The 27,140-nt window shown below is 41.1% G+C and overlaps 1 protein-coding gene across 6 annotated transcripts in view; it reads right to left on the bottom strand.

The window, feature by feature from the left end:
- Positions 1 to 27,140, bottom strand: part of LOC117831625 (RIMS-binding protein 2-like) — a 96,027-nt gene that overhangs the window by 11,236 nt on the left and 57,651 nt on the right. For 2 of the 6 annotated variants that reach the window (XM_034710394.1, XM_034710395.1), the window contains exons 6-17: positions 20,264 to 20,368; positions 13,378 to 13,582; positions 11,191 to 11,348; positions 10,942 to 11,021; positions 10,721 to 10,830; positions 6,768 to 7,586; positions 6,459 to 6,482; positions 5,186 to 5,337; positions 3,605 to 4,510; positions 3,330 to 3,485; positions 2,896 to 3,042; positions 1,728 to 1,830 (exon numbers count right to left, since the gene is read on the bottom strand). In XM_034710394.1, the coding sequence (XP_034566285.1) occupies positions 1,728 to 1,830; positions 2,896 to 3,042; positions 3,330 to 3,485; positions 3,605 to 4,510; positions 5,186 to 5,337; positions 6,459 to 6,482; positions 6,768 to 7,586; positions 10,721 to 10,830; positions 10,942 to 11,021; positions 11,191 to 11,348; positions 13,378 to 13,582; positions 20,264 to 20,368 (2,965 nt within the window). The remainder of the gene's footprint in view (positions 1 to 1,727; positions 1,831 to 2,895; positions 3,043 to 3,329; positions 3,486 to 3,604; positions 4,511 to 5,185; positions 5,338 to 6,458; positions 6,483 to 6,767; positions 7,587 to 10,720; positions 10,831 to 10,941; positions 11,022 to 11,190; positions 11,349 to 13,377; positions 13,583 to 20,263; positions 20,369 to 27,140) is intronic. The other 4 variants (XM_034710397.1, XM_034710398.1, XM_034710396.1 and 1 more) reach the window with 4 other exon arrangements.

Raw genomic sequence — 27,140 nt, 5'->3', positions numbered from 1 at the left:
TTCAACATTTGATATGTTGTCTTTGTACTATTTTCAAATACATAGAGGTTTGGATGCTATGCAAACCTTCTTAATCTGTTTCAAAAGAACATTTTAATTGGGGGAATTGGAGGAATTTGGGGTTCCATCATTACAAACTGAAATAGTACTTTTCTTGGCAAAGTTCCAAAGTGCTTCATAGATTAAAATGTTAAGAATCATTAACTGATAGGATACAACGTTCTAAAATACAAATCATTTACATGTAATGTCCACAGAGATAAAAGCTTTTCTTTTAAAAAATTGTGTTTTAAGAAGAGGTTTAGATAAATGCCTGGTTAAGTGAACTTGCTGTCTGCAGGTCATTCCAGAGTTTGGGAGCATAGACTGAAAAGGCCCGTGTAAATCTTAATCACCAGTCAGGCTCAGTTTACCACCAAAAAACTCCTATTAACTAATCTGAGAAGGCACCAGGCTCATAGGGGTTAGTAGGTCTTTTTATAACTTGTGGCCTAGTCATGTGAAACTTATAGGGCAATCAAATAAACTTTACAACTAATGCAGATATGCAGGTCTTTGAAGGCGTGCCAGGATCTGAGTCATTTTGTCAGTTTTTCTTGAACGAGTGATAATCCTACCAGCAGTACTTTGAAATAGAATGCAGCCTGAATACTACCTACTCTGTATAGATGGTGTAACAGAACTCCATACACAACAAAACAAAAGAATGAGCAACTGTGTGTCTGTCCTCAAGGAAAAAGGGGACTTGATATTTTGGACCTGCCTCAAGCTGAGAGAAATATGACTGTAATAACAACTTTCTCTAACAGGTCGTCAAAGCGAAGGCCAGAATAAATTGGATACTGAGGTTTATTTCGGTTAGCTGAATGTTTTGTGATGAGGGTCCCAGATTATAGACTTTCTCACTGAAATAACTGTTTGTGAAATATAAGATAATTTCTCCTTGGATAGCAGGCAGTAAGTTGGAAGTCCTTTAATTGGCTGATTAGATGTGGTAAGGAAAACTGATACTATTGATAATATTTAATGATGACTTGACCCAATGGAAGCATACATGGGAGGAGTAATGACCTAAAGTTAACCCTTGAGGAACACCTTGATGTGCTTGTCTCCCCATCAGGTATGGATGATGGAGAATTTCCACAATTTTCACAGAGAAAGTTCTATTTAATGGATAGGACCTAAATAAGTGTGTATATGAGACCTTTTGAAACAGTCCAAGATTCAATACGCTGAAGAAAGGTGGAGTGATCTTCATTGTCAGACTCCACACTAATTTTTGAGAGGACTTGAATGGAGCTTCCCCTTTGTCACTTTGCTGAAGATTGTCTACCTACTGTTTAGGATTTTCAAACCTGATCAATATAAAAAAATGCTGTTTGCACTTATATTAGCGATGGTAGTAACTTTCTCCAGTACTGTAGCTAGGTTTGATAATTTAGGAACAGGACATTTTAATTGCTGATGGAACGGAAGGGATGTGATGAATTGCTCGTAGCAGTTTAAGAATAAAGTCAGCTGTTAACATCAAAATACTATCTTTAAGATCAAACTTGTGTTCACAGTGTGAAGGGTATGAGCATGGTTTATAGACACAGAGGTGATCTGGGGACAAAGAGAAGCTCATGAAGGTTTCAAAAGCGCAACAAACACTGCTTTTCCGTTGTATAGAAACATTAAATGACGATTCCCTCTCTACGTCTCTCCAGCTATCTGCCCATACTGACCAATGGAGGGGACCATAAGAGGCCTTCTGTGAGGCTGGGAACCACCATGATGAACTCTCCTCCCAGCCTCCCGGTCATGACGGCCTCCAGGAGTAGTGTTTGTCTGGAATGCACATCAACACAGGCAACATTTGCAAACATTAAACATTCATGAGTTGCTTACAGATGTGTGGAAAATACAAACATTACGTGTGTGAGAAAAAACACATTGGTGTATTTGTACAAAATGTATGTAAACAAATCATGCAGCACTCATAGGCAGGCTCACTGAAACACAGACGCATAGACACACTCAGACACACACAAGCCAACGAGACAGTTTAACATCTCAAAATTAAGCATATACTTCTACAATTTCTCAAACTACTGAACTTAACTTAAAAAAATAGATTTTAAAAAAAGTGAGGTTGTGTCAAAGGTATCAGTTGCTACTGTCTATGTTACAATGTTGTGTCCCTTCACAGTGTTAAAATGTTCGAAGTCAGTCTCTCCCTCTCTCTCTCCAAGGTGCTGAACACATTCACACCAACTCTATCTTCATCTCGCTCCATGGTGCCCAAACATTAAAACCTACTCTCAGACAACAGGAGGGTGCCGCTGCTGCTGCTGCTGCTGCTGCAGCCTGTCAATGTCGGTATCATTTGAATCTGCAGCAGCAGGTCGTCATGGAGCCAAGCTACCTCCGATCATACTAATAGCCCACCTCATACCTCATACCTCCAAGGCTGCAGCTATCCACTTAGTATAATACCATCACACTACAAAACAGAGAGGATTTGAGTTAATGATGTCATAAGCTGAAAAATGGAATTAAAATACCAAGTTTCACTCAATAATTAAAGACTGATCCACGCTGGATAATCAACCTTGAGGGATTTTGCTCCATTAGCGTTTATTCTGCCTGAAATATTCAAACCCTGTCTGTCTTTCTCTGTTTGTCACCATACTGCTGAAGCCTTTACATCCAGATTTTTATTTACTTTTTTTTTTTTTTTTTTTTTGCTATGAATTTAAACTAAACTCAGCACACACACTAACAACACTTATTGGGAGCAAGTTAAGGCATCAGTCTCAGTTGAAGTATCTGTGCCTGTGCAGTTCACTATAGTAAAATTTAATTTGGATGGTTATGGCTTTTGGGGTTTGAAGTAAGTGCAAAGAACTGCACCTTGGGTGTGTTGTGCGAGTTGCGCCGGCGTCCCTCTTCCAGCTGCATCTCAGAGTACAGCTCCTCCTCATCCTCTTCCATGATGTCAGACAGGTCAGAGCCCCGGCTGCTTTCGCTGTGATACTCTTCATTGTGACTATAGTGAGGCTTTTAACAGTCACACACACAAACACAAACACACAGACGCAAGTGTTTAAGTCCACATACATACATACAAACACACATACATGCACACACCAAACGCACATGGAAAGGTGAACACACACACACACATGAAAACACAAAGACATGGGAAAAGGAGTGTATGCATGCAACCACCCAAACATGCCTGCACACACACCTCCAAACACACACCTGAGAGGTTTTCTATACACAAACTGTGTCTACACTTCAAGTGGAGGCAATAGCTTGAGCGAATATCATGATTGTCTTACCGGCCTCCCTAACTCAGATCCTCGTAGGAACTCATCAACTGAGGGTCCTCGCCGACGTCCGCGCCCAAAGCCTTCTTCATCCTCCTCTTCCTCGTCAGAGTGATGCTGGTGAAATGAATGACCCTGCTCTCCGTATCTGCCCTGCCGCCTGTCGCCCTGAAAACATTCATGAAAGGTGAAAAATCTCAGTAACAGAGGCATGCCGGGACAGCAGTACTTTGTATTGTTGGTTATGGTTTTGGCAGAAGTGTGTTGTGTTTCCTTTTTCATCAGACCTTGCCACATTCTGCTGCCACCCTCTGTGCTGCTTCCCGGGCGATGGCTTTGGCCACGGTGTCTGGGATAAGTGTCCCCCGCGGTTGCGGAAGTATCCTCTGTGGGGATGGGGAGCGTGGATTGGCGGGCTGCGGGGCCTCAAGAGTGTGGCCTTGCATGGGCATGGGAGGCTGTGCAGAGGGGGAACGTGAGGGGTCCCAGCCAGGCTGTCCAGGCTGAACAGCTCCCCCGTGGTGGGCTGCATGGTCTTTGGCATCCAGGTCTCTGGCACATACTGGTCTCTGAGGTATAGGGCGGAGTTGGGGATGGGGTAGCAGAGGCAGTTGGTGCTGGGGCCTGGGACCTTGGTGGGGCTGACGGGGCAGAAGATGTTGAGGTCGAGGCTGAGGATGCGGACCTCGAAGCTGAGGCTGAGGGGGTCCGCCTGGATGGGGAATTCTGGGATGGGGTTGAGTGTGTGCAGGATGGGGTTGAATTTGTGCAGGATGGGGTTGAATTTGAGCAGGATGGGGTTGAATTTGTGCAGGATGGGGTTGAATTTGAGCAGGATGGGGTTGAATTTGAGCAGGATGGGGTTGAATTTGAGCAGGATGGGGTTGGAGTGGTTGTCCATGTGCCTGGGGTGGAGCAGGAAGTTGGGGTGTGGGATGAGGAGGGTGAGGAGGTTGGAGGTGGGGTTGAGGGTGAGGGTGTGCAGGGGGGCCTGCATGGGGGTGCACTGGCGGTGGCAGCGGAATTGCAGGAAGAGGCACAAGCAGGTTGTTTGGAATGGCGGCGACTTGGGAGTCCTGGGATTCTCCCTGCACTGACAGCGTCCTGACAATCACTTCCCGAGCCTCCAGGCACTGAATCCTTGTCAGCTCAATGGTAACATAGTCTGCCATAGGGTATAACACCTCAGCTATCTGCATTTAGAAACAAAAAGTAAAACAGTAACATCAACAGAAGATGCATAATTGTTGATAACGTCAACTGAAACATGAGAAGTAGAAACTGGATCACATCTACAGTTTTATGACATTGTTAATAAATCAATCTGTGCAAACATTGGGGCAATATTCTCGTCCTACTGCTGATCAGACTAAGGAGGGAGAGAAGAAGACTTGCTGTCAAACCCATTCATCTTGTTTCATTTAGCTTTAATGTGTGATGCTCATAATAAGCCAGAAAAAAAGTGTTCTGTCAAAAAATGATGTGTTGATTTCCTGTGTCAGTCACCAGAGGGAGTGAGAGAACCTTCCAAGACTTTTACAGGTCTGAGATTTGAGAGTCTTGCACTGGACATAATTCCCAGGTAGGTGGCACTGCTGTGTACACTTAAGGCACCAGTGACACAATGTTATCTAATCAACAGAGGCTATACATTCCCATCTGTGCTGTAAAGTCTCATTTTCAACTGGATTAAACACAATCAAACAAGTTGTTTTGTACCTTGATGTTTTGTAATGCACATATGCTTCTGAAATACAGATCATATTTTTGTGTATTCTCTGGTTCCTCAGTACTTTGCACAATACAGCACAAAGTCCCTTGTTTTCTCTCTAGTCGAAACAGATGGATGAACCTCCTTGCTAACTCACCCGCTGTCCTTTAGTGCAGACTGCGTAACCAACTACATTTGCACCATTAGATGTGCCCGTGGGAGAGAGGGCGGGAGGCTTCCAGCGGACCTGTAGGACCCCTGGAGCCTGCCCACAGAGTACCTGCACATCCAAAGGGGGCTGGGGAGGGCCTGGGTGGGTGAGAGAAGGATTGTAAGGAATTTTGAAATATTATAAAAGAAATGGTATACGAATAAGCGGAAAAAGGAATGAAGCATTCATCAGATGCACAATTTGGCGCACACACAACCATGCACAGAATAGTCATATACCAAAAGAGGGGTGAGGAGGATTCAGGAAACAACAAAGTGGGTTAACTTAATTATCCTGGCATATCAAAAGTTGTGAAAGTAAAATAAAACATCTTATTTATGTTGCAGGTGGTACACAGTTCATGCAGATTCTTGTGATACTTGTGATCATGTGGCAATGTTGTGGAGGAAACTCAGGTGTCATACTTTGTAGAAAAAAGGCCAATAAAGGATATGATGAGTTATTAAAACTTCAAATGACCACTGACTCACCTAATATACTCAATCATCTGGGGGTTATTATTAAATTGTAGTTCTTTCACTCTACAGAACTACATTTTACAGTTTGTGATCATTTGCTCTAGTGCTGCAGAATAACCTCCTCCTTCTGAAGGGATAACTACCAATGCAGGCTACTGGGCCTCCTGATAAAAGCACAGCTGGCCCACTCTTTATCTTACACTCTCCTGATCCACTACATGTGACATGCACAACTGCATCCAAACAGAAGTAAATGCACATTCATCTAAAAAGCTTCTGTTTGGATACAGTGAAGTGACATTGCTTTTTATAGCACTGGTTACTACAGGCTTGGCTGTAGGCTGAGGAAATGACTAATCTGAATTAATAACTGATCATATCTTGTGATGCATGGCTGTTTTCTAATTAGTGATGTGCTCAGTGCAGTAGGCAAACTTGGGCAAAATGGCATTTGAATTAGGTTTGAAAAAAACATGTATTTACATTATAATGAATATTTCAGTGACCACACTGACAGGACATTTAGAAAAGTTATTCAACCTCTGGACCAGAAGAAATGTCATTTTGCCCAAATGCCTTAAATAACTGGTTGTTTTGAAATATGTCATAATCATTCCCACTGTAATGACTATACGTTTCATGGCACTTATTTCATCTCATCTCTTTGATTTTGAACAGAGAAAGTGATATAGTGCTTGGATATATGGGAAACCCAGCCAGGACTGATGTTTCATTCTGACCTGTTCTGCAATATGGTGTAGGACCTAGACAAAATACAATACACAACAGTGGTAGGGTAAGGCAATGCTGTGCTGTCTTCTTCTATACATATTTACAGCATATACTCCAAAAGTGTATATGGCTTACTGTTACAAAGATGAGCTTAAATAAACAGAGAAGCAATCTGTGATCTCCATCTGTCCTTCATACTGACACAATACAGTTAAACATGTTTGAAGCAAGCATAGCACTACTGAAAATGTCTGCTGTGGGGCTATACATTTATTATTGATACTGGATCTCTTTGTATAGCAGTGAGCTTTGCTGACCTGCAGCCTGAGTGCAGAACTCCACCCCGGCTTCTTTCCGCTCTCGCTGCTCCAGCGGTAGTTGCCATGGCACCTGGTGTGGCTGTGCCAACACTGTCACTTTGTACACTGTCAGGGGCTTCAGGTTGAGAAAGCGTAGTCTGTACCTTCCTGGCTTCATCACTGCATGTTCCACCCCATCCAAGAACACTGTGTGACCATAGTTACTGTTGCTAGGCAACCAGGAGAGCTCGGCAGTGTCACGCTGGATGTCGTCCACGCGCAGACCGCATGGAGCCACCACCACGTTGGCTCCCACCAGCAAGGTGCAGCGCAGCTCGTCCGACAGGCCCCGGTCGGTCACGCACTGCACCGACACGCGATGAACGCAGCCGTCCAGGTCTAGCTTCTCCAGCAAGCACTTGCTCCGACCGCCGTACGCTATACTGGCACGGAGCTCTCTGTCAATCAACACGTTGTAGCCAGAGACGTTCCCCCAGCCCAAAGGCACTATCGGAGCCTCCCAAGCCACAATGACGCTCCGTGCCAGCTGCTTGATAAGAGAGATCTTTCTGGGATAAGGCACAACGTCGTCAGCCAGGTCCTCGAGGTCCAGGGGTCCCCCTGTCCCATTGCTACAGGGAACCAAGGCATTAGATGAGCCCAGGAGGTCATCTTGGGAGGCACCTCCATCCACTGGCACCAAGGCCAGGCATCTATGGTCCAGCAGTCCATGGTCTTCCCCTCCCTCTCCAGACTGAATCGCTAGTTTTTCCTTGTCCTGGACAAACTCTACAAAATTGGAGGGAACAAGTCCTCGCTGGCCGTCCAGCAGCTCCCCTGTTATGAAGGAGAAGCAAAGAGGCATGTTGATTAGTTATATGAATCATGCTCATATCAGTGACAAAACACAATATCAGTTACCTTATAATATAACTGTCTTTATACATAATTACACAAGTAATGTTTGAAATGAGCTGTACTTAAGGCTTCTGACAAGAAACAGACAAAAGGAGAGCTGTAACTTAAATACACAAATTCATCTGTGGGAGCTGTTTTCCTTGAGGGGTGATAATGACTCAGTGAGTGAGAGGTGGGAGATATGTAAACACAGTATGTATTATTCCCTAAGATGTAAGACTTATCACTGCTTCTCTAATGCTCTCTTTTATCCTCTCACCACTAAACACCGAACACTTCTTTTCAAAATTTCAAAGAACTTGAACTTGGGTTCACTGCTTTGGAACATTTCCAGGAACAGCCCTGAGCATGTAGCTGCTGTGGTCAACACAGGAGGAAAAAAAACAGCTTTGCTTTGCACTGTAGTTTTCATTTTCCCAAAGGGCAGAATTTTGTGTTCAAAAAAAGCTCCATATCATCTTGTCCTTCAATCCCTTTTTCCACCCTGGCCTGGGAGACCTAAAGACCATCTGTGTGTGTCTGCGTCCGTGTGTGTGCCTGTGTGTTTGTGTTGTTGGTGTGTGCTGATGATTAAGTTGAGCCCTGCTGGATTAGTCATCAAGCTAAGGTCCCATCTTGACAACAGCTTGGTCTGAGGCCCGAGTCTCCCTCCTGCCTGGTAAATACAAGACTCCTCTGCGATGCCATGCAATCTCGCCGCCCACAGCTAATGAATCACTGCAGCTGAGTACGACTGTGTCTGTAGTGGGCTGCGCTGTCTGCAAGATTGCTAGCTGGGGGGATTAGGATTGCCTCTGATGGAGAAGCCTTCATAATTCTAAAGGGATTAGACAGAGAATCACTCCAATCACCAAGATGTAAAAAGTGTACAGGATTTCTTTTCTTGGTGACACTGACACAAAGTGTACTTACACACAGGTGTAGCACACATAATGTGATCATGTGGGGGAAAATGACAAACTTCTAAGTAACTGACACTAGTAGGTCAAAACAATGTCAGCTGGATGATGATGTTAACAATAAAAAGATCTGGCAACTTTTACATAAAAGTTTGAGAGGTATGATTAAGCATTAAACAGTTTGAACATTGAAACTTTCAGGGCTGCAGGTTTGGCTCAGCTGATAAATGATATGCCCCACACTCGAGGTTGCAGTCCTTGTCACAATGGCTGTGGGTTCGTCATCAACCTTTTAATGCATGCCCATCCCCACTCTCTCCTCCTAACATGTCCTGTCACTCTTTAGCTGTACCAGTGAATAAGAGCCTTTGTCCACTAACACAGTTTTTTTTTGCACTGGCAACACCTTTTTGTCCATAAAAAAAACACTGCAGCTCAGTGTTTTCCGTGTTCAGTGTCCTAAGCGCAAGAATGCCCCCAGCATCAGCTGTTTTTTGTCGCTGTGCTCCGGGGTTGGAAATTAGCCATCTGCCACCTGCCAATTGAGGTTGTTGTTGTGCGCCATCGGGTGAATTTGCTAAACCTACCTGCCACAGTGTTGGACAAATAAAAGTACTGAACAGAGTGACTTATGACAGACAACAACAAAGGTCTCCTCGAAGAAAAAGAAGCGAAGGTGATCTCCAGGTAGAAGCCAGGTGCTCTTGAAGAATAAAGCTATACTCTTGATAGTGTTTTTCTTGATTGTTACGGTCTTTAAACAATATGCCCTGAATTATGAAATGCTATTTGAACTTATTCCTTGACTTAAGCTAGTGTGGCTGAAGACAGAACTCCTTTGCTTTCCCCCCTTTAACAAAAGTCTCCTGTTGCAGTGCAGAGCCAGGCAGACCTACATGCTGCCAACCAAAGAGCACCGCATCTTCCTGGTGTTAGAGTGGATGTTAATGTTTACAATAAGAGTGAATTTTGGCTCAGTCATTTGGTAAGCTTTTGTTCTCTCCTCTCAAAGTCTGAGGTCAGCTAATAACAGCAATGTTTAGAAAGTGTGCTGGCCTGCAGTGCATTGTGTCTCACAGGGAGATATCGCAGGTCTTTTCTTCCTGCAGTGGTCAGACTATATAACCAATAATATATATACTGTTGTGCTCATAAGTTTACATACCCTGGTAGAATTTATGATTTATTGGGTAGTTTCTGTTGTCTTTATGATATAAAAAGAGTAAACACAGTTGTTTGATAAAAATTTTGCTTCACCCAACCACTAACCGTGTATGAAAAAAAGTTTTTTCTCTTATCATACATATTCTCTGAAAAATGGCCAAAAAAATCACAAATTCTGCCAGGGTATGTAAACTTATGAGCACAACTGTATATATTTGTTGTAAGATATTTTATAGCTTATTTTTACCTCTTTAATTGTAATTTTAATTCTAATTTTGATTGCTAATAACTTTTTAATAATTGATATTTTATAGGCTCTTGTTTGCTTTATATTTATCTACTTTGCTACTGTGACACTTGAATTTCCCAGTTGTGGGACAAGTAAAGGACTATCTATCTATCTATCTATCTATCTATCTATCTATCTATCTATCTATCTATCTATCTATCTATCTATCTATCTATCTATCTAACTAACTAACTAACTATCTATCTCACTGGGTCTGTCTGGGGCTTTAACACTGGCTATGTGCTGGAAAGGCTCGACTCGTTTTGACTTGAGTCGAGCACAGCAAAGTTAATTTTCCCCATTATTACAGTTCTACCTGCATGAAGGTGTGTTCGAACTGATGACTGCTGACATGGTAACTCTTAACAGCATTATTGAAAACACCACTAATGTATAGCTCCATTAAAACATTGATGATGAACACATTATTTCAGACAGAGTCCTCATGTTATGTTTTAGGGTGCCTTTGTTATGAAACAGCCACATCAGGAGGGGCCTGTGTCCTGAAACTTTCACCCAACTCCATTCATGGCCAAAGTGAAGGTACAAAAGAACCTTTGATTTAAAAGAGTGACGTGCTATACTTTGAAATCTATGAAAGAACAGTCTTAGAAATCCCTGCGACTTGAGCCACACACATTAAACCTGAACATACATGAAAGTTTTTATCAGTGTGTGGAGACCGTTGTTTTACTTCTTACCCTCATAGAAGCCATCATCATCCATGTTCCCATAAACGTATAGATACTTTCCAGCCACAAGAGGGAGCTCTGCTTCAGGATGCTCATTTGGTCCATCGTATGGGTTATAACTGAAAGGAGAAATGTTCCTTTGCTTAGTTTTTATAACAGCAGCCTTAATGTGTAAAATGCATGTTAGTTTGTATACTTATACAAGTTGTACGGCAGCTGTCCTTATTCACCTGTAACGGGCAGTGCAAAGGCGGACCGTGCCTGTGTAACGAGGCTTGGACCTGGGTGATGAGCTGGCCTCATTCTCCATCTATAGACACACAAAAGAAGCAGAATAATGTAATGCACATCTGCAAAAGCTTGATATAATAATTGAACTCAAGAGTGAGTGAAGTAAACAATTTAGTATGAGATCATGAAAGTGTAACTGAACCTTAAAGGGTAAATACGTGCATCAATGCAAGGAATTTTAGAATTACCTCGGAGGAGGTCGGCTTTCGAGGGCTGCTGGGGCGGTCCGTTTTCACGGTGCTGGATTTGACAAACAGCAGTTCTGGTCTTTCTCTGTCTCCAGTCTGTGTTGTGCAGGGCAAGAACTGGGAGATCAGTAGCGGCGTGTTTGCTGCGCTCTCATCGCCTGGGAGACATTGATTTCCATAGCAAATAAAGAGCAACTGTCATTCCTTCTGCACTCATTTGCTGCTCATTGCACAGCTATTGATCTCCTGTTGAAGCGAGTGTACAGCAAACACTCATCGTGGCAAAGGCTATTCCCCCCCATCAACATCTCACATCTGCAATGCATTTGTCCTTAAATACCACTCAGGTCCTCGGGGGAAAAGACACACTTGAAAGATGTAGGAAATACAAAAGAAAAACTGAAGTATGAGAGTGAGATTAGCTGGATTTCTTGAGGAAATTAAAGTAAATCAACAACCTGTAGCCGCTGTATCAGTGGGTTCTTGTGGTTCGTGAGGGAGTAATATTATGCATTAGCACAAAAGCATCAGTGAGTCCCCCTTCTCTTTCATGTGAAGAAAAAGATAAAACAGGATTTCCAGCACTTCAAAGACCTTTGGTCTGTGCCACACTGTATAAATCTACATCACTGATACGGCTCTATCTGCTGGCTCTGCAGGTTGCTCTATGTGTCGTTAGAATACTAATGTATTAAACCACATTCATGTCATACACTGGGCCTCTGATCAATTAGGAAAGATATTGATCATGATTAGGCAGTATTGCCTCTAATAGGGTCCACCTCTGGCTGGCAGTGAGCCCATCTAGTTGTTATGTGAACTGTTTGGGGATTAAATGACTCAGACTCTCTTCCATTCTGTTAGTCAGCCCTCTGTTCAAATGTAATCTGCTCCAGGGTTTTATCTACAGTGTCTGGAGTGCATTCATTTTTTAGAGAGTAAAGTGCAACCCAGTGATTCAGAACTCCTATAATAATGAATAAACCAACCATAGATGTTTATGGTACTGTAGTTTGATAACATATGTATCTTTATTATTGTTCTTTAATCTTTATTCTTTATTTGGATCCCCATTAGCTTCCACAGTGTGGTTGCTAGTCTTCCTGGGGTCCACGCAACAAAAAAAAATAAGAAAAACAATTATTTAAAATCACACATTATCCATCAAACAAAAATGCAATAGCAGCCAATTACAAAAATCAAAAATGAAAATGCAAAATAAACAAAGTGTCTGAGCAAATAATCGATGAGTAGCATTAAATACAAAATAATGGAAACTAAAATGTTATTTACTACACGTATGAACTGTATATTTTTGTATATTTTTACATGATTATGTGAGATATTCAAACCCTTACTATGATCTTCCTTCTTTACCGACTAGTTTTGGTGCCTAGATTTACAATTTTTGCAGCAAACAATATTTTTGGAATCTAAATGAACATGGCTAATTCATTATTGCTTACTTAAAGATACAGTGTATAGAAATCTAAACATTCAGCAACATGTAGCTGTCAGATTCTAGATTGAAACGCTGCCTTTCTCAACCCTCTCAACAGGAAGCTCCTGAGTGCATGTCATGTATGATCCTCTATTTGTCAAGTTTACTATTAAAGACTGCCACTCCCTTCTTCTTTACCTTTATCTTTCAAATGCTGTGTTTTCTGCAGCCACTCACTAAATACAAAAATCTGTATGGCCCACACTAGTTTGTTCTTTCTGTGTTACTGTAGAAACTGAGAAGGGGGCCCACTCCTTAGGTACACAGAAAAGGCTCATTCCAGGTTAACAAAAACAAAAGTATTTTGATATTTAGGTCTTTATACACTCATTTAAACATACTAATGAATATTATATTCCACTTCTACAAAGTCTGTTCAGCTAAATTCCACCAACTCCTACACAGTGTACCTTTAACTTAAGAGCACATTAAACCTTACACAAGAGGGGTGCCAACATGGTCATTTTGAATCAATGACCAATGACCTGGCTGCTGTATTTGACACACTGGTGATAAGAACCAGAGGGGAAGAGAGGAAGCCTTTCATTTCTCAAGCCTGTAGTCTTCAGATTTAACTTCTTTTTTTTTTGCATGTGCGTCTGCAATAAAATTCCACGGATCTTTCAACACATATACATATTCGACTCCCACTCTTTAAACATATTTGAAGTTTGGCATTGGCCCACCTGTTTCTGTCTGTGCTTCGAATCCCTCAAGAACCTGTGGAAGTTTCTTCTCCAGTGAGACGGGGATTTGGGATGTAAAATTGGGTTTAATTATTTGGATGTCCACAGTATCTGACTGCAAATGGAAATTCAGCAGCTCATTGGACAGCTGGTTGTAGAGTTCACTCTGTGACCTGCATTTCTGCTCCAGGTCATGAACCTTGACCTTTGATAGACGAGAAGAGAGAGGAGGGGGAAAAAGGGGGGAAAAGAGAGAGAAAGAGCTAGATTTAGAGAGCAAATCATGAGGGAAAAGCACAAAGCACGGAGAGCATTTCATCATGTTGTGTTCAGATATGGATTCTCTGAAGACTGGCCAACGTTTAATCTGCTAATGCTAATCAACCACAGAACCAATTAGGATAGGATCCCTGAAGAGACATTTTTGAGCTTATAGCAGTATGTTAGATGGAAACCTGCAGTCTTATCAAAACTTGTGGAGTCATCTGCACTGCTACAGCTGTTGATACATAACACTGCTGCACTCTGATAACAAAGCCTCAGTACTAGAAAGAGTTAAGAGGATTATAAAACTTACAGTGTAGACATTAAAAAAACACACTATCGATATTAATGGAATGAGAATGAATGGGATACACAGAATCCATGTTTTTAGTGTACAATCAGCGGACTCTCAATCAGCGCAAAATACTGTCTAAAGATTTGCAGAATGCAAATTTGAAGAGGTAAAACTATTAAGGGGGGGGGGGGGGGGGGGGGGGGGGGGGGTAAATACCTGTAACATTTTGTCCTTGTTGCTCTATTCAGATAAAAAGCAGGAAACAGAGACAAGCAAAGAAAGAAGAGAAATTAAAAGAAAAAAAACATACAGATGATGAAAATAAAAAGCAATACATGCAGTTGTGATTAATGAGGATGGAAGACAGTTTCATATTTATCAGTGAAGATAAATATAGTGAAGTAAAAGGAACTAAAAAAGCTGAAAAGATTGGAAAAGTATGGATTAATTGACGATTGTGGTTTCAAAGACAGCAGAGTATCTAAGACAGTTAGTTAGGGGTTATGTGTTTGCTCATTAGTGATGAAAAAGGACTGTTAAGAGTTTCCAGACTGATTCAGTTCATATGAAACTAAGAGAATAAACTCCTGGACAGCAGACTTTTCATTTCTCTGTGTTTGCTGGAGTCAAACTAGTGCTGCCCGCTCACTAAAATCGTATTAAAGCGCTTCACATGGATAATACCACGACCTCACTTGAACTACACTCAAAGGAGTCTACACCCTATTGTCGTGACGAAAGGATTTAGAGTGAAATGAGAAAATATTTTTCGGGTAGATGAGCCGCTGACAAGCATCTTAAAGACTGTGATGAAGCACAGCAGGTCAGAGATTTGATCATGGGAAATTTATAAAAGGCATCAAGGTCAGCATGGTCGCAGGATTAATGGGATGTGCCGGGCTGTGACTACTGTGATAGAAAAGTTTGGAGTCATATTTCATACATAAATCCTACAAGAGGAGAGAGGCAAAGGGAGGAATATAGCTGCAAACACAATGTTGAGCTTCTGTTTGCTTTAAGCTCTGTGATGTATGAGTCACAGCCTGAATTGGAGTATCATAGAGCATTGTTGTGGAATTTTCGTAGTCTCATGTATGTTAGAATGATTAACACTTATATCTTTCCAGTCTAAGTCTCATGGGCAGAGTAACTTCATCTATGTCGTCAGACGCTACTGGGTGAAAGGCGAGACAGGGTTACTGTAGTAATCAAGGTCCTTCTCCCTGCTCCTGTCTGTATCTATATGTTGTGACAGACTTAGTGTCTCCAGGGTAGAACACCGTTCTTCTTCCCAATTGTTTTGTTTCTTATTGTCCAAATATGGGTATCTAACTTTAGTGTCGTCTTTGGGGATAAATACCACGCCTGAGGGATTGTCTGACTGAATTGACTTGGCATTGCACTGCACTCTCCTGCCTGTGTACTGTTATGTTATTTCTCCTCGATCGAGTTCTACACAAACTACGTATTTCAACGTAAGCCATCAGAGTCTCCTGAGTATTCTGTGTCCAGTGTAGTGTCCAGTTCATTGATGAAATCCACCACAAACATAACCATTAATATAGAGGAAAGGAATATCTTATTGTTTATATCTATTTGATGAACAGGCCAATGCACTGTCTGTGAGACACAAAACTCAAGCTACAATTTACACCACGCAACTGTTTCAAGGCAGAGACATGACAAGCTTAGTGGCACATAATTGTTGGCAAAAGAAAGCAGGCGAGCACTTTTGTTCTTGTAGTTGTATTTGTTTTTGTTTATTTTTTTGTTTTGAACAGAAAGACAAATAGAGAGAAGAGGGAGATATGACAGAGAGACTACAATGAGAAAAATGTGATGTTCAACCCATAAAAAAAAAGACTAAACTCAATGGAACTCCAGAGGAAGTAAATTAGTGAAAATGAGCTTTAAAGCTAGGGTTGGTAGTCTCGGAAAACCAGCATGAATTTGAATGTAGCTTTTCCTCATGACTCCGTCTAACCCCTCCCCTCCTCCCTCGGAGCTCCTCCAAAACGACGCCCCCCCCGCTCACATGCACGAGCGCTGCTGATTCTCGACCATATGATGGTGACTGATTCAAAACAGGTCCTCACCAAAACATTCTCATAGTGAAAGTTAAAAACACAAACAAACATGGCTGCTGTTAGTACTCACAACTATCATGCTAGCATCATCCAGTTGTACCAGTGACACGAGATCAGGAGAAAAGTTATAACACATATATAATACTGTAACAGCTCTACTGTTTGTTAAACGTGTTCAGTGTAGATGTTCTTAATTCCTACAGTGTTGACAGTCAGTGAAGGCATCAGGAGAGGTGTAGAGTGTGTGAGTGGGAGAGAGGAGAGAGGAGATGAGAAGTTTTTCATTCATTCAAACATTGATTGTTGTTTTGTAGGTTGGCGTGATCACGGCCGACAGTGACCGGTAATTAAAGCTCAACGTGTTCACGAATCGGCTCGTCATCACTACAGCGTCCGGACGGACGCTACAGTACATATATATTTTCTGTAGGACTTACTAAATGTCATTAATTATTCTGCTTGTTGGTGAGAGCTTTTTAGACTCTGATCCGGACTACAGTCCTGAGCAAAGCCCCTCATCAGGTCAGAGGGAACAGGCCCGAGGACGAGCGAGAGGGGCAGTAAATAGAGTCAGGGGAAGTAGAGGCAGGAGACGGGGACTCGGAGGAGTGCACGCCGGGGAAATGTACGCGCAGGAGGAGGGCAGAACGGCTGGACGGGATTTGATTGGTTAAAAATTTGGGGAGCCAAAAAACGGTGATTGGTTGGTGTTTTCCCAACAGCAGGTTTTTTTCACTCTTTTTTAGGAACACATCATGTAATGATTGCCATCAGGACATAAAGATCATTTTAACCAGTATGACAAAAAGTGTATCTAAATCTGATTACCAACCCCAGCTTTAAGACTGCAATAGTCATTAAAAGTGACATTTTTTTAATTGATTTATTATAATTTTCTTTGAATGCAGAAACAATTTTTATTGTTTTGTTAGGGGGGAAAAAAGAAAAAGATCAGCATTGTATATTTTGAATTGACATCACTGTATTTTCCTCTGATTGTGTCACTAATAAAAAGATAAAAAATAAAAAAAAAAGATAAAATTGGTAGAATGCAACATTTGCATTTTTTCAATCTTTGCCTAAAATGTAAGAGTTGTTCCAAAAAATCCTACAAGAAAATGTAAATGCTGTACAAAAGATCAGAAAGAATGTAGGGCAGAGAGATAGAAGAGTTTCCCCAAAAGACCTGCATGCAAAAAAAATAAAAGAGAGAAAAAAACACCTGCATGAAGGATATAGGGACTACATCTAAAAATATTTGTCTCAAGTTAAAAAGGGCGTGAACTTGAGGAAAATTGTTTAGATATATGTTAGCTGATATTTGGTACATCAGTGCCATATACTGATGATGAAACAATTTCTGTTTTAACATTTAACTTCATTCAATGGATTTTTGTAACTGACGTCTACCTTCCACTACCTGAAAACATCCAGATAATAACTTTGAACATTTAACTGTCTTAAAACAGATAAAAACAACATTTAACACTATGACACTAATACTAATGGAACAGTCTGAGTTGGTTCATGTAGGTTTACCTCTAACAGGTGTACTACTTCATGCTGTTGGTCAGCTTGAACCTGAGCTTGCAGAGAACACACAGAAACACACAGTGACAGCTGACACTGTGATCATAGTCCATGAGGTACAACAGACAGCACACAGCTGACACACTGTCAGCCCAATACCCTGGCACAGGCTCACTGGTTGATCACAGCTCTGGTACTGGAAGAGATGCAGACTCCTGATGGCACAGCTCTGATGAGCAGTGAGCGATTTATTTCGAGGTGTGTGAGCGTCTAAGCAGTGGCTGGCAACAGAAGTAAAAGCAGTTTTCAGCTTTCATGTATAATTGTTGAAATAACAGCCTCTGCTTATTTATTTGTGTTCATTTGAATGCTAATGACCATCGCAAACATAAGACAGTAAGCAGACAAACCTCACAGATGGCTGAGGAAGCTGTCTCTTTCATGATAATATCAAAACCCAAGTGGACCAACCAAGTATGGATCTTGAGAATGTTTGCACATTGGTCATTTATTTTGGAAGATTTTGAAATGGCTTTTCTCTTGTCTTTGGGCCTGATCTACTAAGATCCCTAATAACGAGCGCTAATTTGCGTGTGCAAATAATAATTTTGCACGTGTTATTTCTGGGCGTGTTGCGGGTGATCTACTAAGACTGCGTGCGCAAATGATAACGAGTGCAAAAGTGGTGCGGACCGCCCTTAATGAGGATTTTGCGTGTGCTATCGGCTGTCACCATGGAGAGTTTGAGAGAACAGAGTGGTCTTAAGTGATAAATGAAGTTTGAAGACATGGAGTTGGAGGTTTTAGTGGAGGAGGGAAATAAACACATCAGTGAACTCCAGCAGAGACATCTCAGCGTTAGAAACGTGATTTTGGAGGCCATCTGTGAAAAGGTGAATGATGTGAGAAAAAACAGAAGATCTGCCGATGAAATAAAGGCATCTACTCTACTCCAAAACGCAATCAGTGTTTTGATGGAGTTTAGAGAGCAATTTGATGAGGCTTAGTCTGCCACTCTTGCTCTAGAAAAGTTAGGCGTCACTTGGATGAAGACAGTCGCCTCACTGTCCCAGGGAGCAACTTTCAGGTGAACGTTTTCAATGCCTGATATCATCATCCAGCAACTGTCCTAAAGATTCACCAGCTTAAATGGAACTGGGAACATGTTTGAGTCAATTCACCCCAACACACTGCTGCAAGCACGAGATGAGGAGTTACGCAGAGCTGCCTGGCGCAGCTCAGTGAGCGCTCATTCTCCACGTTAAAACTAACTAAAAACCCCTTGATGAGCACGATGGGACAGAATAGATTGAGTGGACATGTCATGTTATCTATTGAGAATGACAGATCAAAGAAAATGGACATACAGTGCATCATGGACAAGTCCGCGGAGCTTAAGGCTCGTCCAAACAGTGGTGAGTAGGCCGAGTACTTCATATTGATTTTTTGTTTGTATGTGAAGATGTGGGCCGCTGTGACAATTTTACTAAACTGTATATCTGTTGATACAGTGACCTACTGTGCTCTCATTAGTTGAAAAAGTTAAAGTGGGTGTCAGAATGATGCGGTCGCTATCCGTGGTGCTGAACTGCTTTGAATTTGTGTTGTTTTATTATTATTATTTTGTTATCTTGGTTTGATTGACTAAAACATGTAGTAATGCTTGTAAGCCCAGCTTTTGCGGGCATGTTGTAAAGCGATGTTATGATGAGCTTTACAGTGACCGCAGCCATGTGTGCGTAACGCTGTGCCAGTTTGCACCTGCCTTTCAAACGTGCTAAATATAGACGCAAATACAGCGCGCGCTATCTGCTTCAGGTTTGATAAATCACATTGCGTGTGCTAAATGATTACATTTGCATCTCCTCCTCCCAGTATTTTGCACGTTCTGATGATCTACATGTATTCTGCATATTCATGAAGGCAAACATGCTAAATGTTTTGCGAGTGCTATTTTGCTCATTTGACAGACGCAATCCTCGGTGCTCCCGGTTAGTATGTCAGCTTTGCGCGCGCTATCAAGTTTGCACGTGTTTTTATACACGCAAACCTTTAGTAGATCGGGCCCTTAGTGTATTATGAAAGTGATTACAAAAGCTGGAAAAGACAGGGGTGCAGCAATACAGAAAGTCTTTAAAAAAATTAGGATTAGAAATGTAGAAATAGAAAATGTAGGCTGGAAACACTAATTTATCCTCAAATTTGGGCTGGATTTGGTAATAAGTAATGCAAATTATTTAACATCTTAAGCACTTCTGATTTAGATTAATAAGTCCATGGTGGGTTTTTTTCTGCAGATATTTGAAGAATATATCCCAATCTCAAAGGATACAGAACAGAAAAAATGCAAAGCACAGAAAAAGTCATGCCTGCACACTGAAAGATGTTCACAAGGTGTATAAATGTACCAGCAACTAGAAAGGCATCATTTTTAGCAGAGAGCTCTTCATCCCACCATCAAACAATATGAAGGGTGCAAGCTGAATCTGCATTTCTACACCCAATCTGCTGATATTTGGAAATCTTTCTGAGGTGTTTATATTTTCTGATAGAGTTGCAGTGATTCAGTGACAGTGATTCAGCACAAACACAACAGTTGCTGAACACGGGGCTTCAGTTTTCTGCTCTGATCACAAAACAGATGACCCTGGAGGATTATGTCAAAGGATGAAGACTTCATTGTAATTTGCCTTTACTTGTATGGTCTTACCTTTTGCAGTTGATTGATCTCCTTCTGCTTGGTGTGGAGGGCCACCAAGGCTTGCTCATGCTCTATCTGCAGCTGCTGCTTCAGCTCTACAGCCTCGTGCATATGCTGGACGGAAACAGAGAAAAAGAAGAGATGTGGACAGATTAACAGATATTTGAAGGAGAAAAAAAATTACCCCACTGCAGCCTTTCTCTGTTGGTAGTGACAAATTCAATGAAGCCAGGCTTGAAGGCTGAGCAATTATCAGAATATTGCTTCGGCTAGACACACGCAATGAAAAGACGGTGTATTCTGCAGTGAACTGGCAATGAGTCTTTGGGGAAATTTAAGGTAATCTAACTGAATAGTATTTGTGTTTGTGGGGAGAAATCCTCACAGTTTGTTGGCAAGTTTTTTTTTATAACATTCCTGCATGTGGCCCTTTAGTGCTTTAATTTCCAGAGTTTGGAATGTCATTTCTCCAACTGTGGTTTGTTCACAAGTTTTAAGTTATACATAGATGTTTAAAATGTTTTTGGGTATTTTATTTATATATAAAGATTGTACTTCTCTCTATATATATAATGACATATTTTGTTTTTATAAAATATATATAGGTCACTCCCATAGACTGTATAAAATATGGATGTAGTATCCATGACGTCACCCATCTGTTTCTGAAGCACTGTTTTGAGGCCAATCGTCGGCTGCAGCCATATTGCTGCTGTCAAGCAATTGTGACGTAAAAAGGCGGGCTTTGAGCCTCCTAGCCAACAGCTACAGTGTTCCCGCCTGTCAATCAAGTCAGCTGTGCCTCTCATTGGAAGACTTGGAATCTCAATATCTTCAAAATTGCCGCGTTAGAAATAAATTCACCCCCCGTACAGTGTGTGCCGATCAAGAAATGAGCTATCCAGATTACACTCCCCTTTTGTGCCAAGCTGTTAACATGTTTATTTCTGCTGTAAAGATCGTCATTTTTGAATTGGTATGTATGTGGCTTCTGGTACTTCTGGAGCCAGCCTCAAGAGGATCCTCAATGAACTGCAGTTTTTAACACTTCCACATTCAACTCATATTTTTAGACCGGAGGTTGCCGATTGGTCACTCCTCATGAACTGAAACCTTACAGGTAGGCAAAGTATTGAGCCAAAAATGTCCCCACTTTTTGCAGTTCACACTTGAGATAGAATGAAGTTAATTTTACTCAGATAGGAGCTCATTACATCCAGTTCTTTTACCACTTGTGCTAAGCTATGCTAACTTACGCAGTTATTGCCCAGACATGTGAGTGCATCAGATTCTTTCATCTAACTCTTGTCAAGACAGAAAAAGAAATCTAATATGTAGCCAACAGTATGGTGGGTTATGCTATGCTAAACTAACAGACTGCTAGCTAAAGCCTTGTGCTGTCTCTACAGACTTGTACAGTAAAATCATAAAAAGTTGCAATGTTCCTTTAAAGCCAAATCTCATAGTGTGAGTATAATGTGGAAGATAGGTATGAGAGTTAAAGAGAATTTAAAAAAAGGGTGATCTTGTTATATAATATGTAATGTACACTTATCAGATACAACCCTCTGTATACGCTGAACTGACTCAGATTTAGCTGTCACGCATGGTCACCCACACTGATCCCAAATCTAGCCTTTCCGAAATTAGCCGAGTCATGACTATATAGTATCTATCCACTGAGTCACGACGGGCTGACACATCTCGCAGAAACGGAGTTAAGGCCATAAGATGTTTCTCCAGGCTTAAAAAGAAAAGACAGCTTAGAAAGCTCTGACATTCATCATTTTCTCTCTCTGTTCTCTCTGCCTTGAAAAAAAAAAAAAAGAAAAAAGAAAAGCCTCTTTACCTCCCGGAGTGGCTCTGAGGTGTCCTGAGCAGGCAGTTACTGCTTTGCATAATCAGGGAGAGGCTCTAAGCTGCAGAGAACTGGGCTGGCTGAAAGGCTGTCACTGGAGCCTTAGAGAAAACTATTTTTTTTAACCCTTGAATACTCCACAGGGCATGATAAACTAACCTACATTTTCAGCAAACATCCTGTCATGTCATGTTGACCGCTGCTAGCCTTCCTATAGAGCCTTGATGTGTTAGGCAAAAGTAGGGCATTTATACAACATGTAAAAGACAGGGATCAATAACACAGCTTGGTCTCAAGACTTGATCTCTGGACTTGAAAAACACTTGAAGGAAAACTCAGACTGTTGCATTGCCTCAGGTGATGTCACCTGAGTCAAAGGGTCAAAGTTTTAAAATGAAAAAAACATGGTAAGAAGTAAACATTGTCTACATTGTCAAGACATGCAATTGATAGAGTACACTGTGATTCACTGAAATACACCTGGGAGGGGCAAAGGCAATCTTGAAGTAACCTGTGGACTTGAAAATCTGTCAATAATTGAGGCGTATGAGGCAGAGAGAAAGAGGTGCTTTGTACCCTTGTGGAGGACTAAATTCTCATGGGTGGAGATAATGAAAAATTGTATGTTTTGTACAGTTTGCTGACGTTTCCCTGTGGATTTATGTCACTTAAGGAAAATGTATAATAAATAATGGAAAGATTATTTTTCTGGCATCCGGTCCAGTGATAATATAATCTTAATAACAACAACAGGGGGCCACTAAAATTTGATGTTGATCACTGTAGTCACTTGTTGCCACAGCTTAATTTAGCATTTTACTGTTGATTTTTCCTTTTCTGTTTCTTTTTGTTTGTCTTTTTGCACATCATCCCTTGTGAGTAGACTTACTTCCTGCCTTTGACTGTTCCTCTGCTTCTTTTTATTGTATGCCCCGTCCACATTGCTTTCAGATGTAACTGCCTGATTTGTCTAACCTGTGTCTAACAACGCCCACCTCCCCTGTGTATTCAGTCTTTGAGACTTTCCAAACTGCCCTCTTCGACTCTGTTTGCGCGTTGGCGTGGAGAGTCTGTCACATCGAGTGTCATTCAAAACCTTTGATTGGAGTGGGAGTGGGTTGTTAGACTTTCCAGCAGCGAGTCTGCACAGAAGCAAGCTTACTGACCATGTGCAATGCCATTTATCTTTGGTCATGTAAGATGTATCATAATCAAAGTTACGTCTTTTAACTTGGCAGATGCAAACTGCTTTAAGATCAAAATGAACATTGTCATACAAATGTGAAAAAGTTAATATTGATGGGATCTAATTAAGTCTTGAGAAAGGCACCACCAAAGAAATGCCAGCAAAGGACGTGGGAGTGTCGCCTCATACTGTGAAAGGATTTTTGTGAGTCTTTTCAAATGTATTTTTGTAAGCTATTTATGATTTGTGTGACATTAAACCATGGTTAGATGAAAATCCTGTTTTTGTGGCAGTGAAACAACTTTGTCCAAATGCTTGCCACTAAATCTGATCCTTCCAAATTCATGCAGGGTGCTCCGTTCAACTGTGGGCGTGTCTTCCAACCGAGTTCACTTGGCTGCGGACATGAAGTTGGAATTTGCGAACATTTGACCAGTTTGTGGTCAAATCTCACCTTGTTACCACAGTGTGGATCTCTTACTTGTGGTAATCTCAACAATAAAGCCTCTGAGAGGGATGTGTACATTTTAAGGGCTTCCAGTATTACAAACAGTTAGGGATGAAGAACTTCCAGCAATGATTTCCTTTCCAGCGTGTTGCTATTGTTTACAGTCCAGGTATCATCTTGACAAACAAGAATAGAGTTTGAATTGAGAGACAACTTCTAAAGTGAATTGTTAGCTGCACTTGCATGCACATGTCTATTAATAGTGTTTGATTAAAAGCCATAGTCATAAGACAATAGCAGATGGGATCCAGGATTGCATTATGGCTAATGTGCTCTGTCTCTGCCTCTACACACTGCATACAATCAAAGCTGCTGAAATATTGGACATGAAAATTATACTCAGACTACAAAGGAAGCTAGAACGCCTCCAATACCCTAAGCTCTTCATCTGCCAATACATTCTGCATTTATGCAGAATCTGTGAAAAGAGATGATGCGTATAACAATCCCAGTGTCTTCATCCTGTTTTTGTGGATCTTGTCATTTTTCTTTGGATATTAATTTGTTGCCTGATCCCCTTGGACTTGATAACCAGCCTTCTGTTTAGCCTTTTTGCTGTAATACATTTATTTGGCAGTCTACCTTTGGTTCCTTTCCCTGTGTAAACTCCAGACATGACAAACTTCACATTTGTTTTGTCCTTCACAGGTGACGTAAAGCTGAGAATAAGTTGTGGTCATGTCTTGACTTCCACATATTTATGGGACAATAAGCCTTTTTTGTTTCCAAATTATATAACGATAAAAGCAAAACTGACGCCGCTGTAACTGATTCGATTTGACTGGAGACCCCTTTTTTAAATCGATCTTTTCTTTTTTCATGATGTTTTTCCTTCATCTCTCTTCTCCACACACATCGCCTTGTGTAATTTTCTCTAAATAGTCCCTTTGTCTTCATAATCAATACACAATAACAAAGTGACAAACCTTTCTTTGCTGTATTAAGGATCGGGTCATGATTTCTCAGATGGGTACATTTCTCTCTCAAACATCATGACAAACAGACAATCAATATGGGATGCAGGGAGGGGAGGATTTGTAATGAGAGTGCCTCTCATGGCACAGTGAGACTGTCTGATTACTATTGGCAGAACATAACACGATGAAAAAGAGCCTCTCCATGTAAAGGATGACACTTCACCTTGTGAGCCGCATCACTTTCCTTCTTAAGTTTTCTTAGCGAGCAAACACATGCCAGATGGGAATATTTCTGGAAGAGGCAGTGAAAACGAGGACACAAACATCTCCAAATGTGATGAGTTGTGGGAGCCAAAAAAGACCACTGAAATGTTTGAGGCATGAACGCAAACCAGAACGTTGGACAACTTTAGTGATATGCAGAAAGTAAGTTTGACAAATTAGAGATGATTGGGCAGGAAATGGTTTAAAATTAAAGCTCAGATATACAGTGTATCGCTCAATCATCTTCAATGCCAAAGAGAGGAGGAGGAGGAAACTATTTCAGATTTATCAATCTCTTTAGTTTATTTAGATTCATTCATTTGGTCTAATCCATAACTGTAGATAATTAAATCTCCCTTCTGTGGGTAGACATAGGAAATGTGTTTCTTAGTGCATACATGAAACATAGTTAATTAAAATCCACTGAATTAAGAGCCTTTGAGTAATAATGTAGTTGTGATTTTCCATGTGTCAAGTGACAGGATTTCTGAGGTCTCTTATAAACTACTTAAGAAGAGGCAGGATGGCATAGCTTCCTACTTTACAGTGAAGTTAATGTGGCAGCACCTCAGGCAGGCATTATTTCTGATGGTCAGCAGGGTACGATTACACTGGTTGTAAAAAGTGGTTTTACTTTATAAAACCAGTCAGAAAAATGACACTGCTACTCCGTGCACTGGGAAGGGGCGTCGCCAGGGATTTTGGGCCCCATGAAAAAATATCAAATTGGGCCCATCACCAAAGGCCACAAGAACCCTGTGCAACTGCTGTCAGTCCACATCAAAGTATCTGATTTTCAGCTATTATTTGAATAATCTCTGTGACATTAAAACAGACTAAATCACTCAATTAATATGAATTTGCCCAAATAAAGTAGAGATGTCTGATATACATTTTATGAAGACAACGGGACCGTTTTTTTAATTACCTTATTCTGAATAAAATATAAATTATGATTTTTTTTTTTTTTTCATTATTATTTCCGGGCCCCCTGTCAGTCACGGGCCCTCATCCTAACTTTTCCACCCTACACAGCGCCACTGGCACTGGGTAAACATTTTCCTAATGAGTTTATGGCCTAAATGGCTAGTTACATGTTTTCTTAACTACAACTTAATTTTCATTAAGCATGATATGCTTCAGAGCATGGCAACCTGTTATTTAAAGTTCCTAACAAGGGAGCCGGACAACCAAGGGTTGAGTCTTCACAATGTGTTTCCACCCGATTCAAAGACATGGTCACTCCTGGTCATTAAAAAACAGAAAGAACCAAATGTCACACTTGAGGCTTCAGAAGAGTCTGTGAAACCAAGGAGTGATGTCACTATGGTAAATCCTACGTACTTTATTCCACTGTTGTTCTACCTCAACACTCAGGAGGGGAATTCATTAAGAATGGATTGCGGCCGCTAATTACACCAACAATCGTGCATCATTCTCCCCTTATATCTGCTCTGTCTCAAAATAATCAAGCTCAAATACACCCACAAAGCTCTGCAGCTCTGTGCAGTTTGCTTCAAAGCTCTAACCATCTCCACTCACTGCTGCACAGAGCTGCACTGTGTGCTCTCATCATGACAGCGCTAAGTCATGTCTATATATAGTATATGAAAAGCTGAATGGGCAGGATACTCTTTTTTTCCTGGCCATTGTGGAGTCAATCATAAAAGAAATTTCACAGTGTATATCCAGGTCACTTCTTGCAGCGAGTTAAAACATCCCATTCAGAATACTTTGTTGTGTGTAATGGCAAAGCCTGTATGTGCGGGGGTTGAGCCACAGACAGCTCAAGACTGATTTAACCCTTGACTTTTACACAAAATAGTAATGTCAAAGTAATATTAACAGCCTCTATGTACAGATATATTAATGCCTTGTCTTAATTGTTGTCTTATTGACTGATAGGGTGAAGTATAACAATGCTTAATACCGCAGTGCAGATACCAATAACTCTCAGCAGACAGCAAGTATTTCCCTCTCACTGTGTCGGGCTGTTAGTGCTGGTGTTCGTGAATTTCTGCACTGAGACTCATTTGCATATAAAGGGGCATATTTTGCTCCAAATGAATGCATAACTGCTCATTCAAATATATGCAAATAACACTAACACACAGTGATGCTAATAGTTGTGCAGTGCAGTTTGAGGAGCATTT

The sequence above is a fragment of the Notolabrus celidotus genome, chromosome 19 (assembly GCF_009762535.1).
Source record: "Notolabrus celidotus isolate fNotCel1 chromosome 19, fNotCel1.pri, whole genome shotgun sequence".
NCBI lineage: Eukaryota > Metazoa > Chordata > Actinopteri > Labriformes > Labridae > Notolabrus > Notolabrus celidotus.
Note: the sequence above shows the minus strand (reverse complement) of the source record. Positions and strands in the feature narration are given on the sequence as shown.